Raw genomic sequence first — 13433 nt, 5'->3', positions numbered from 1 at the left:
CATTTCAAGAGTAACAGGAACGTGGCTATGGATGTTGAGCATGGCGATGGTGGCCGGAGCTGTGGAACGACGACGAGCTGCACGAAGACTGGCCCGCCATCATCGCAAACTGGGAGCAGCGGAGGATGGAGGGGAGATCGAGTTTGCCCGAGGACACGATATGCCAACGTGTTCAGTGTTAACTGGATTCATCTCTGTATGCAGTAGTACATCTACATGGAGCAAGAGGCCTCGGCTTGATCGTGTCTAACAACCGATCACCCTACATGCAAGGATGGCGACGAGGGAATGTAGGATGACGTGGTTACAGCGATGGACTCCGTACCAGAAAACTATATATCTACGGGTTGCGAGGGCCTAGACCCGGTCGCCGACGCTCCCATCCGCCGGCGACCATGATCCGGTGGTGCTGGACAGGAGAGCACGGCGCGGTCCAGGAGCGCAGGGCGGCCGACACCGAGGCCGCGGCCCCCGCGTTCGCGAACGTGGCGCTCGTCGTCGGCTCCACGGGCACCGTCGGCGCCGCCCTCGTCGACATGCTCCAGAGCACCGACGCCCCCGCAGGGCCATGGAAGGTCTACGCGCTCTGCCGACGCCCGCTCCCGCCTTGGTGCACGTCCGGGTCAGCGGCCTCCACCTCCAGCCCCAACGCCGTCGTCGTCAGCCTCCAGGTCGACCTCGCCAACGCCGCCGCCGTAGCCGCGGCGCTCGCGCCCCTCGCCGACATCACCCACGTCTTCTACGCCGCATGGTCTCCGCAGCGCGGTTCGCCCGACGCCGTGGCCTGCGAGACCAACCGCGCCATGCTCCGCAACGTCCTCTCCGCCGTCGTCCCCAGCTGCCCGGCGCTCGCCCACGTCTGCCTCCAGACCGGCCGCGACCAGTTCGTCGACCCGTTCGACCCCGTGATGGGAACCACCTCCGCGACGCGCCCCTACTCCGAGGACCTCCCGCGCCTCGAGCACCCCGACCTCGAGGACGTCCTCCTCATCGAGCTCCCCGGCTTCGTCGCCAGCCGCCGCGACCGCGCCCCCGTCACCTGGTCCGTGCACCGCCCCGCCACCGTGTTCGGCTTCTCCTCGCGCAGCGGCAGGAACGTCGTCTCCAGCCTCTGCGTCTACGCTGCCATCTGCCGCAAGGAGGGCGCCGCGCTGCGCTGGCCCGGGTCCCGCGTCGCCTGGGAGGGATTCAGCGACGCCTCGGACGCGGAGCTCGTCGCCGAGCACGCGCTCTGGGCGGCCCTGGAGCTCAGATGCAAGAACGAGGCGTTCAACTGCACCAACGGGGACGTCTTCAAGTGGAAGCAGCTGTGGCCGGCCCTGGCCAAGCATTTCGCTGTGGAGTGGTCCGGGTACGACGGGGAGGACAAGCGCTTCAAGCTCGAGGAAGCCATGGCCGGGAAGGAGGCCGTGTGGACGGAGATCGTCAGGGAGAATGGGCTCCTGGAGACGAAGCTCGACGACACCACCACTTGGTGGTCCGTGGATGCCGTGCTCAACGCCGACCAGGAACAGGTGGACACCATGAACAAGAGCAAGGAGCTTGGATTCTTCGGCTTCCGGCACACTGTGAGGTCCTTCGATACATGGATCACGAAGTTGAAGGCCAGTGGAATTGTCCCCTGATGATAGAGCGTGCGTCATTCTCCTTTGATTACCTTGGCCACTAGTCAAGTTTACATTAATCAAACTTAGTTTCACATTATGCACCGCTGGTGATGCATGGTTAGGAAGGTGTTCAAGGTGAAAGTGTTATGATCATGGAATCATCAACAGATCAATGTTTCCCTCACGAATGATGTTAGCTCCTCTATGATTCTGCTTTGTGACAGTTATTTGCGCATTCTTCTCACCTTTTAGTGCTGTTTTTAGCCAAAAAAAAAGTCCTGTTTCATGTCTGCGTGATTGTAGATTTGCGTGCATGTGATTATTTTCTCGAGTAACAGGAGTTGCAATGCAATGACAACATGTCATTAACATGTCTGGGGAGTAGCCTATATGGTGTGATCTTCTTATTCTACTGATTGGTAGTTAAAATCTGGCAATTAATTCGGAAAGATATTTAGCACCAGAAATCAGCTATAGGTCTTCATTTAACCTGTTATTTGAAACTGAAACTATCAATTCACAATGTTTGGTAGGATGTAATTGTTTGAACTCTAACTGGAAACAAGTTGTCTGAATGCTTACACTGAATTACTGTTAACTGAAACTATCAATTCTCGACGACAATCTTGCTTTGTTTGGGATTATTGTTTTTGCCTTAAAAAAGTGGAAGGTAAAAAGAGGAAGATTAAACCTTTTAATGAAATACGTGTTCAGGCACGTTCACGAAAAAAAAGAAGATTAAACAGCTGATAGCTGATTCTCAGTGAGTAGCCACCGATCCTGGTTACTTGCATTTTTGTGTTCGCGCAGCATTTTCTTGTGAGACGGAAATATTTCCCTTGCTTCACCTCTCTTTGGCAGGAATTATATGATGATGTGTTACACTTTCTGCTCAAATACTGGTTTTGCGGTCGACTGCTTGCAGCGGTGGATGTGCCACACGTGCTCGTGGGGCTAGTGGGCCGCGCACGCCCTTCCCGCTCCATTTTCACCTTCTCTTTTCTAACGTTCATGTGTTCTAATTTTTGCCTTCAACCTTTTTTTCTTCTTTAGTATTTTTTTGTCCTAAAATTTTGTGTCAAAATATTTATCTCCAAGTTTTTCTATCTCAGAATTTTTTATTGGACTTTTTTGGCTCCTAAATTTTTGCTTGTACAAAAATTTTGCACCACGACTTTTCTTTCCAAAATTTATCGATCTTAAAATATTCTAGTACAAATTTTTAAATGTTTTTGTTCAGAGTTTTTTATTTCAATTTTTTCCTTAAAATTTTATTTGAAATTGTTTGTATAAGTTTGGTTAATTTTTTATTTATATAAGTTAGGCTAGTTTTTTTTATAATATACAAAGACGAGGTGACGTGACGTGACGTGAGGGTATGAAATTCTGGTAACGGTGGGACCGGGCACATGAGCTGAACATGCAAAGGAATTGGGCGGACTATTGACCGTATGGGGCCCAACCGTAAATTAGCGGGCTGCTTGTGTTAGGTTAATCATAATAAGGTTTCATGACGAGTTTTATAGCATTAATTAACATAGCATATCAGCATTTTTGATAACGTGGCACTGATTTAATGAGGGAAGAGAAGAAACCGGTTTCATCCCCATGACACTCTGCTAACTCGTTTCCAAGACGTTGGAAATGGCGTGAAACGACCACTGTGACCGCCGTTGTTTCATGGGGGATCCCATGCACCATTAGATCAACTAGCATTTAATTACATTGGTTAGCTTTGGAAACAGTAAAATGAAACTCTCCATTGAGGTATAGTGTTTCATTCATCTCCCAAGCTGATGTGACATTCTTGGAAACAGGGATACGAAAACCCCCATTGTGATTAGCCTTAGTTATAAGTCTCTGTACCCAATGCTCATCCTATTAGAGTTGATCCCGGCGGCCTTTTAGGCTGGTTTCTTCACTCTGAAGATAGACAATACCTCACTACTCCTAGTTTCGTGGCATTTCAGCTGCTAAATTTGTTACAAGTGTTATGCATGATGTCTTTTTTTGGCAAAAGTTTACCAGATTCAGCTAGAGATGAAATATTTGAGAACCTATGTTAATACACTGTAATGCCGAAGTATCTCTACAAAAATTTTAATAGATAATGCAAAAAGAATAAACAAAAAAATGAAAACTAAAACGCTTAGCACTAGCACGCCGGTGCAGGATCACAATGTGTCAATGTTGTAACTAGCAGGCTATGAATTTTAACGGCAGTTTTCTCTAAAAGTTATAGAAAGCTACAGTGGACTACAGTAAAAGCTAAATTATTTAGCGAAATGATAAAATAATCAATAATCATATATAAAATTATAAGCATTATTGTCTAGCACCAAATAATAAACTCTAACATATCTCTTGACTACCCAACAGTGACCATACTACATTGTCTAGGGTCTACACTATGTTTATTTAGTTATATGGATCCTTTTGATTGCGTCTTTGAGCGAATCATACTACTAAAATCTATGACAAACTTGACATTTAGTGCTGCTAAATATCGCAAAAACCACTTTAACGGACATTTAGTACTGCTAAATCTCGTAAAACTCTTTTAATGGATATAGAGGACAAATATTGCCACAAATGTTGTATAGCGTAGTGGTAGATTTTTAAAAAACTAATAGCAACAGGCTATTTCTAACATTGCAATCTGTGCATAAAGCCACACCCACACGCATGCTTCGTCACCCCCACGCAAAAAACCCAGAACCCAGAGTCCCCAACCAACCAACCGCCCGCACCTGCTCCTCCTCCCTGCGGCTGCCGATCCCCACCACTCCACGCCGCCTCACCGCCGGCCACCAGCCCACCATGATGCGGTGGTGCTGGACTGGAGCGTACGGCACGATCGAGAGGCGCCACATCGTGGCGCGCGCGGCGGCCGAGGCCGAGGCCGCAGCGACCGCGTCCCAGAAGGTGGCCCTCGTCGTCGGCTCCACGGGCGTCGTCGGCGCCGCCCTCCTCGACATCCTCCCGAGCCTGGACACCCCCGTGGGGCCATGGAAGGTCTACGCGCTCTCCCGCGGCCCGCTCCCGCCCTGGTCCGCGCCAGCGGGCGCCCCCTCCTCCTCCTATCCCAACCCCGTCATCCACCTCCACCTCGACCTCGCCGACCCCGCCGCCGTGGCCCAGGCCCTCAAGCCCCTCACCGACATCACCCACGTATTCTACACCGCCTGGTCCGCGTGCCCCGGTGCGACTGAGGACGACGCCCGCGAGGCCAGCTGCGCCATGCTCCGCAACGTCCTCTCCGTCGTCGTCCCCAGATGCCCCGCGCTCGTCCACGTCTGCCTCCAGACCGGCCGCAAGGGATTCGTCGACCCGTTCGAACCCATGTCGGGATTCTTTGCCGCCATTGTGGCGATGCGCCCGTACCCAGAGGACGTCCCGCACCTCGAGCACTCCGACCTCGAGGACGTCTTCCTCGACGAGGTCGCGCATTCCTGGCTCAACGGCGCCGCCGGCGCCATCACCTGGTCGGTGCACCGCCCCGCCACCCTCTTCGGCTTCTCCCCGCGCAGTGAGAGCAACGTCATCGCCAGCCTCTGCGTCTACGCCGCAATCTGCTGCAAGGAGGGCGCCGCGCTGCGCTGGCCCGGCTCCCTCGTCGCCTGGGAGGGATTCAGCGACGCCTCCGACGCGGAGCTCGTCGCCGAGCACGCGCTCTGGGCGGCTCTCGAGCCCAGCGGCAAGAACGAAACGTTCAACTGCACCAACGGGGACATCTACAAGTGGAAGAACCTGTGGCCGATGCTGGCAGACCATTTCGAGATGGAGTGGTCCGGATACGATGGGGAGGACAAGCGCTTCAAGCTCGAGGAGGCCATGGCCGGGAAGGAGGCTCTGTGGGCGGAGATCGTCAGGGAGAAAGGGCTCGTGGAGACAGAGCTCAACGACATAACCTCCTGGTGGTTCGTGGACGCGTTGATCAACGCCGGCAAGGAACAAATAGAAAACATGAACAAGAGCAAGGAGCGTGGATTCCTCGGCTTCCGGAACACGGTGAGATCCTTCAATACGTGGATCGGGAAGCTGAAGGCTGACAAAATCGTCCCCTGATATGTTCATTTTTTGGATGTCAGTGATACTCCACCTACTTCTCTATCTGATTGCCTTGATCACTAATCGCGTTAGTCAAATTTAGTTTCATAGAATGCTCTGTAATGTTTTGGCGCGGTATATACAAATGAGCCTGGGAAGTGCTAACTGATGGAAGCGTTTAAGTATGGAATCATCAACTGATCACACTTTCCCTTCTGGGCAATGCTATTGGATTCTCTATGAATTGGCTGTGTGGCAGTTAGCCATCAATATATTGCCTCTTTGTGCATTTCTTTGAAGCGCTGTTTCTTATGGTTTATTATATTTATATTGTATACTCCCTCCGTTCCAAAATGTAGATCACTTTGCCTTTTCTAAGTTGATAGATTTTAATATGCACCTAGACATACATTATATCTATATCTAGATGCATAGCAAATACTATGAATCTAGAAAGTCAAATGAACTACATTTTGGAATGGAGAAAGTAGTATCTTTCTTCAGTCCATTTTCTTGGGCATGTGATGTGATAGTTATCTGGAGTAATAAGGTAACAATGCTGTGCCATTAACATTTCTGTGGACTTTCCCATGTAGTTTGCGCTTGTCAATCATATTTCGTGAAGGGAGTAGAACCTGGCATACTACTTGCTATAACTCTTAATATGTTATCCATGGCATTGATTAGCTATTTTCATTTTCTGGAACCAAAATTAGAAAAGAAGATAGGTTCCAATCTTTCATATCTTGGACCACTGGATAAAATTATTTCAGTTTTTTTAGGATTGCAGATATATAGCATCAGCAAAGGTAGTCTAGTAATTGTTCATTAAAATGGGCATACAAAACTAGCAGTTCAGAACTTTCTGGTTGAACTCTGACTGCAAGCAAGTTGTCTGAATGCTTATACTGAATTCTGGTTTCACTTAACAACATACTTCATCTTACATGTAGTTCTCGATGTTGGTTTCGATTTTTTTTTTTTGGATCGGAAAATTTTTAGTCGAAACGAAACCAGAACTGCTTGATTGGAATCCTAAATGAGGTAGCTGTTGATTCCTGTTGCTTGCATTAATGTCCATGCATCATATCATTGCGAGATGGAAACATTCCTCTGTCTTTTATTTCCCATCTCTTTTTAGCAGAACTGGTATCGTGATGCGTTAAACTTTGACAGCTCTTGATGACTGTATCATGTCCAAAGCTTGTGAACTTGTATTAGTTGCATGGACTTCATACCTGTTGCTCATTCCAGATTCCACAATATCAGATTTTCTTTCTTATAATGTTTCCAGTCTTCAAATGGAAAGTTTTGTCCTCTCTGTTCCTATTTGACCTCATATGTTGAATTGTGCAATGACTTTTGAAGTTGTAGCTTGAGTTTTTGGTGTAAACTTAAAGATAGGATTGAAAGTGCAAAACAAAGCTCAATTTTAGGTGGAAGATATCCCGTTGGACATTGCAGTGCCTGTTGGCTTTCTGCTGTGATTTGGCTTGTGTGTTTGTAGATCTCCTCAGTCACATGTGGTAACAATGCTATGATATTGATGTTTCTAAGGACAGGGTCATATTGATGCATTCTCACTCAAGAAATTTCCGATCCAAGTAGAGCCTGACATACTAGTTTTGAGGATTTTCTTAGCTATTAGCCATGGCATTAACTTTCTACTTTCCATATATGATAGGTTCCAATCTTGCATCAACCATATATAGAAATTTTTATAAAATTTATTTCATCTATTTTAAAGAATAGAAGATATCTAGCTCCAGACAACTGTACATTACTTCTATAAACCTTAATCCAACTGGGCACTTCCGTATTAATTGCATTAGTGTTCATGAAGCATTCCTTGCGAGATGGAAACCTTCCTCTGCAATTTTTCTTCCACCTTATTTTTGGCAGAAATGCTGATTTGTTGTGGCTAGCATGGTTCTGGATGACAATATCGTGTCAGAAATTCTAAAACTGTATTTGGCAATATATATACAGACCTTCATACTACTAATCACGGTATGATACAAAATTTGGTTTCTTCTGATGTTTGCAATCTTCAACTGCTGGGTTTTCTTCTCTTCATCTCCTATTTAACTTCATATGTTGTCTTATGCATCATCCAAAGGCTCTTGAAGTTGTTGGATGAGTTTTGGTGTAGGATCTGATCAATTATCTGAATTGACTGTAAACCAAGGGTTCATATTATTTTGCGACGATTCGGCATACAATTGTTTCTTTTCCTTGAAAAATAACAGAACGAAATGTGTACAGAGTATGATCTGGGGAATCTGGTCATGTCCGTGCAAGTGCGTGAAGATGATGTTTGACATGATCCTGGACTCATTTTCCTGCCAAAGTCCTACAGCTTTATACGACAATACAATCTGGCGTCAGTGAGAGCTAGGGTCAGAGAACAACCGCACATATAACTTCGTTTGATCTGTACCTGCAATTCTTTGGTACCCTCGCTGCAGGTTCTGGGAGGATTTTTCAGTTTTGGATGCAGGTTGCGCTTCTCTATATCACGCGGCAGTGCGTGAACGTGAAGGGCACTCAGCACCTCTTTAAATTTGGTTTATATTGAGTTCAGTAAAACATGAAGGGGTGCAGTCTTTTAGGGCATTGTCATGGCCTCCTCAAGTATGATGCCTTGACAGGAACTTTTTTGTGGTAATATATTATCTGAAAAGAGATACTCCTGTGTACTATGAAAAATTTTCAAGATGACTGATACTTGTCAGTTTAAGCAAAAATTATGCATAACAATCCGAAAATAACTGACATAAGCAAATAAGAGGACTAGGCACTAGCTAGTCGCCACAAGTTTTGGAGCAGTAGCTGGTCATTTCAAATTTGTTGTACCTTGGCTGGACTCATATTTACACGATTTACGTCATTTGGCTGTGCTCCTCATATTACAAAAGTTTTTCCTCTGCTTGAGTGCTTGTTGTATGAGTAGGCTGTGTGCATGTGCGCGCGTCCTGGACTGTACTCTGTACAAGAGAATTGGCATTTCGCCAACATGTTCTCGTGGTCGTGGATGTCGGCTCTTTAAGCACTTAGGAGCTGTTTGGATGGTAAAATTTTTGCTCCTGTCACGTCAGATGTTTGGACGCTAATTAGAAGTATTAAATATAGTTTAATTAAAAAACTAATTATATAGATGAGGACTAAATGACGAGACGAATCTATTAAGCCTAATTAATTCATAATTAGCAAAATTACGGTAGCATTTGCCCTTTTGCACTTTGGGGTGTTTGGATCCAAAAGTGCAAAAAAAGTGCAAAAGAGCAAAAATTTTGCACTTTCTCTTTCTCTTTCCCTTGGATCCAAACAGGCCCTTATAACACAGAACGTATCGAGCACAAATTTGCATCTATCTAGAACATGTGGTCTTGGAAAAGCGCACGCCGGCACGCGGGTGCCATCGCGCCGGACACGGTGGTCCTGGTCCACCATTCAGATCAGTCCACAATGTACAGCTAGCTGAGCTCCGTCGGTGCTGTTCGGCGCGAAGAAGCAGCTGAACGCGCTGCGCCTGTCGCGCAACCGGTTCGAGTTCGACCTCGGCCGCGTGGAGCTGCCGGAGGCGATGGACATCCTGGAGATCGACCACAACGTGGTGTACGGGAGCATCCCGGCGGCCGCGGCGGCGAGGAAGTGGCTGGCGTTCGACGTCAGCTACAACCGGCTGTGCGGGCCCATACCGCAAGGGCGGTACACGCACAGGTTCGGGCCCAAGCACTTCGCCGGCAACAAGTGCCTCTGCGGCCGCCCGCTCCCGCCGTGCAGCTAGATGGCCGGCGCCGGCTGGCCACCGTACGTGCCAGTGGGAATAAATAATCTTGCACTTATCTGCGTGCGTTTGAAGCTGGACTGTACTCCATCTCTGAATGGAATAATCCTTGATTAGTATGGTTAATGAGTTATATAAAAATGCACAGAGACACCCGACAGGCGACAATGGCATCCCCCATCAATCAATCTGAACTTCGAAGTGAAAAAGTTGTTGCTGTATCAACTTCCGTCCGGCGTAAAAAAAAAAGTCCTAGTCGTAGGTGGGCTGTTCAGTTAAAAAAAAACAACTCTGGGCTTGTGTGTTGTTGCGCTGCTGGCCCATCATCTTGCACGACTAAGGTACTGCCCAACAAACGTTTCCGGTTCGTCCTCCGCCTCATTCTGCACCCAAAGTCCAAAGTAATTCTACAGGATGCAAAAAACACATTTGTATACCAAGATATATTTGTCTCGATCAATCATTAGGGCTACAATCAAGTTGAAGATGCTGCAGTTTGAGATGGCCAAAAATTTTGGGTCACTTGGCGAGGCATTTTGGGTCGTTATTAGGTACGAGGGTGGATGCTAATCGATTGTTGGAACCATGCGATCAAGTTTTATGCAGTTGAGGGAATCGTTAATACTTCGTCACCAGGACGAAAATGCAGTACTGGTGAGGACAAAACAAATCCAATTTTATTCACCACGACACGAAGCTAGCTAGTGCTACAACTAAACAATCAACGAATGAGGTTATCTCAAACTACGCCTTCAAAAAACTCAACATGTGTATATATATGCTAACTAAATCGTTAAACTAAGGTCCAGGTCCAGGGAAGGACCCGGCGACAGCCGCCTCTTCTTGGGCGGCAAGGGGCTCTGCACCTCTTCCTCCTCTCCCCACCTTCGCGCCGCCGGCATCAAGTTGAGATCAAAGTCCTTGATGCTGGACCCGGACCCCGACGCGGACGCCGTGACCGACACCGACAGCCCGTCCCAGTAGTGGCACCGCTTGTGCCCGCCGAGCGCCTGCCCCGTGGCGAAGCCCCGGTGGCACACCGAGCACCGGTGCCTCCCCCCCGAGCCCGACGACGACGACGCCTGCAGCAGGGCCCGCGGCGGCGGCGGCTTCCGGTGGCTGGCCTTGTGCCCGCCCAGCGCCTGGTGCGACGCGAACTGCTTGCCGCAGACGGAGCACCGGAAGCGGAGCTCGCACTCCTGCTGGGCCGCCGCCGCCGTCCAGCAAGCAGCCGTCGTGTTCCGCCGCGCCGTCGTCGCCATGGCAGCCGCAGCAGCCTGGCCTCCTCCGGCCCCCGCGGCGGCGAGCGCCATGAGGCAGAGGGAGACGTAGTCGTCGTGGGCGATGGGCGCCATCGATCGATGAATCGCAGCTGCTGGAGTGTTGGTTAGGATTCTGGACTGCTGGTCCGGCTGCAAGATCGATGAGCTAACCACGTAGGGCATCGCTGCCTATATATAAGGCGCAAGTGTGAGTTCTTTATGACGCGAGCAGATGATGGCGATGGTCAGATGGATCTTGGAACTGGTGGTCGGAAAAGTGAGGAAACGGGTCGTGGGTCAAATCGGCACGAGGGCGGGCGGAGGCGGACGCTTCTGCGTGAAATCGTGGATGAATGGACGATCGATCCATGGATGGATGCATGCATCCGTACTCCAGTGAATATAGTGTGTATATATATAAATGTGGGGGGTTAATAGGCACACGTGCGTGCATATGGGTAAGTTAGAGTAGTCATTTAGATTGAGCTTATTGGCAGCGAAAGCATGCATTTTCCATATGCGCATTTTCCAAGGCGAACTTTCCTTGCTCCGGAGCGAGAGGAAACTGCACATTGGTTTCTCCTGGCAGCAAGTTGATGGTATACTGTTGTGGAAGGTTGGGAGTGCTGTGCCCATGGAGACGCGAGAGAGCGAGAGGATCCGATCCAGCTAATAGTGAGTTTCTGATAGATAGCTCACAAACCCTTCACTCAGTTTTAAAACAACAGTTTTTCTTGTACACATGCATGCAGCATGCACGGTGGGTGGATTAAAGGTGGTGGCGGCTAAGCAGCCTCAGCTTATTATATTGTGTTGTTTAACGGTTCTTTTCTCGCCCAAATTAAGGGTGGTGGCATGGTGAGGCGCACCTGTTCCTTAAACAAACCAATCTTGCGACCGAAGGAGAGCAATGTTGTTTGAGTAAATATTCAGTAGGCAAAAGGCACAATGGAATTATTAACATTACTTGAAAGGGGTACTTAGAAGCTTTTGAAAACTTGTTTTGGGCAAACATGTCATTGAAGGATACCTAGTATAGGTGATGTTATTGAAGAATATAAACGATTTTGAGCTCAGAACTAACTGCATTTGTAAGATATGAAAATGGAAAATATCAGCAAGAAAGAGACAAAAAGATCAGGATGCGCCATACAGCAAAATTGCCATATTATGTTTTTGAGTTTGACAAGTTATAGGGAGTTTCAACTTTGATGTTCTAAACTTAATTCTCAACGAGTTTTAGTATCTTTCAAAATTCCCCCATGTTCAGTAGGCTTCAAGTTCAATGGATTTATTTTTGGAGCAATACTTTAGTATCGCTTCAATCTAAACGAAGTTTCAAACAAGCATTTTGAAGAATTTTTCAGACAATAATCCAAATAGCGAAAATCCAATGAAAATTTCTGTTGAGTTTCAGACATATATGAAGTTTAATATGATGTCACAATAGTATGTTTACAACAGCACATCAATATGGAGACATTTTAACAAGATAAATACTGGAAACTGTTAGTGATTGGATAAGGGGAATGGTCACTGTTTTCATTTTATTTCTGACACAATTTTTTAATTAGAGGAGTTGTTTAATTATATTAAACTTCTGCAAATATCTCAGAGGCGACCAATAATTATAGCCTTTCAAACAGAAAATACTCATATGCAAACTGTAAGACAGAAGAGACCTTGGATAAAATAGCTTTATTTCCAACATTAAATAAAACTTATTATGAACGGCGAGAAAAGGAGGATAAAATAAAAATACACAGCACAATGGTTCCAACTTTGAATTTATGAATCAATGAATTAAACAAATTAATGGAAGGAAATAATGAATCAATGAATTAAACAAATCTCTGTTGAAAACAGAATTTTAACAAGTTAATGAAACAATGATTGCCTAGATCCCTTTTTACATGAACAAGATGGACACGAGACTGATCAGTCAATCAAAATCCTGCGCTTCTTGATCGGCAATGGACTCTGCACCTCCTCCTCCTCACCCCACCTCTTCACCCCAAAGTTCTCCGGCAGAGGCGCCAGGTTGAGGTCAAAGTTCCTCACGGTGACGCCCGACGACCCCGTCCCGGACGCGGACACGGACGCGGACACGGAGCCGGACACCGACATGCCGTCCCAGTAGTGGCAACGCTTGTGCCCGCCGAGCGCCTGGCCCGTGGCGAAGCCCCGGCGGCAGATGGTGCACCGGTGCGGCCCGGCGCCGCTAGCCCCTCCCAACCCCGACGGCGCCGTCTCGTCGAGGCCACCAGCGGACGACGCCGCCTGCGCCGTGGCGGCGGCGTACTGCTCCTCCGTGGGCGGCTTGCGGTGGCTGGACTTGTGCCCCCCGAGCGCCTGGTACGACGCGAAGGCCTTCCCGCAGACCGCGCACCGGAACGGCAGCTCCTGCTGCTGCGGCGCAGGCGGCGCGTGGCGCTGGGCCGGGCACCATCTCGCCGTCCCGTGCTGCTCCTTCCCGAGCCCGGCGTACTTGCGGGTCCCGGCGAGCGCGGCGAGGCAGATGGCGAGGTAGTCCTCCTTCTTGAGCGCCGGCGGCGCCGGGAGCGCAAGGGAGAGCGCGGTCGGGTCGAGGAGAGCTTCCAAGCCGGCAACCATGGCTAGCAGCCGCTGGTGAAAAAGCAGGTGGCTTTCGAAGTTTAGCTCGATCTTGCTTGCGGCGTTCGTCGTAGCTAGCAGCCGGCGATCGATCTGTCCGAGAGCTGGATG

The 13433-nt window shown here is 48.5% G+C and overlaps 4 protein-coding genes across 4 annotated transcripts; 2 read left to right on the top strand and 2 right to left on the bottom strand.

Annotated features, from left to right (window-relative positions):
- Positions 1 to 395: 395 nt before the first annotated feature.
- On the top strand, positions 396 to 1625 carry LOC112873239 (3-oxo-Delta(4,5)-steroid 5-beta-reductase-like). Its single transcript, XM_025936245.1, has one exon. It carries the CDS (start codon positions 396 to 398, stop codon positions 1623 to 1625), a length of 1230 nt encoding a protein of 409 aa, XP_025792030.1.
- A 2802-nt stretch (positions 1626 to 4427) lies between these two features.
- On the top strand, positions 4428 to 5870 carry LOC112873238 (3-oxo-Delta(4,5)-steroid 5-beta-reductase-like). The gene has a single exon (XM_025936243.1). The coding sequence runs from the start codon at positions 4428 to 4430 to the stop codon at positions 5673 to 5675; it is 1248 nt and encodes a 415-aa protein (XP_025792028.1). The 3' UTR covers positions 5676 to 5870.
- Positions 5871 to 10112: 4242 nt separating this feature from the next.
- Positions 10113 to 10853, bottom strand: LOC112877640 (zinc finger protein 36-like). Its single transcript, XM_025941987.1, has one exon. It carries the CDS (start codon positions 10800 to 10802, stop codon positions 10233 to 10235), a length of 570 nt encoding a protein of 189 aa, XP_025797772.1. The 5' UTR covers positions 10803 to 10853; the 3' UTR covers positions 10113 to 10232.
- Positions 10854 to 12392: 1539 nt separating this feature from the next.
- On the bottom strand, positions 12393 to 13433 carry LOC112876790 (zinc finger protein 36-like). Its single transcript, XM_025940968.1, has one exon. It carries the CDS (start codon positions 13320 to 13322, stop codon positions 12648 to 12650), a length of 675 nt encoding a protein of 224 aa, XP_025796753.1. The 5' UTR covers positions 13323 to 13433; the 3' UTR covers positions 12393 to 12647.

The sequence above is a fragment of the Panicum hallii genome, chromosome 9 (genome assembly GCF_002211085.1).
Source record: "Panicum hallii strain FIL2 chromosome 9, PHallii_v3.1, whole genome shotgun sequence".
Lineage (NCBI taxonomy): Eukaryota > Viridiplantae > Streptophyta > Magnoliopsida > Poales > Poaceae > Panicum > Panicum hallii.
The sequence above is the reverse complement of the archived record's forward strand: the minus strand, read 5'-3'. Positions and strand labels throughout refer to the sequence as shown.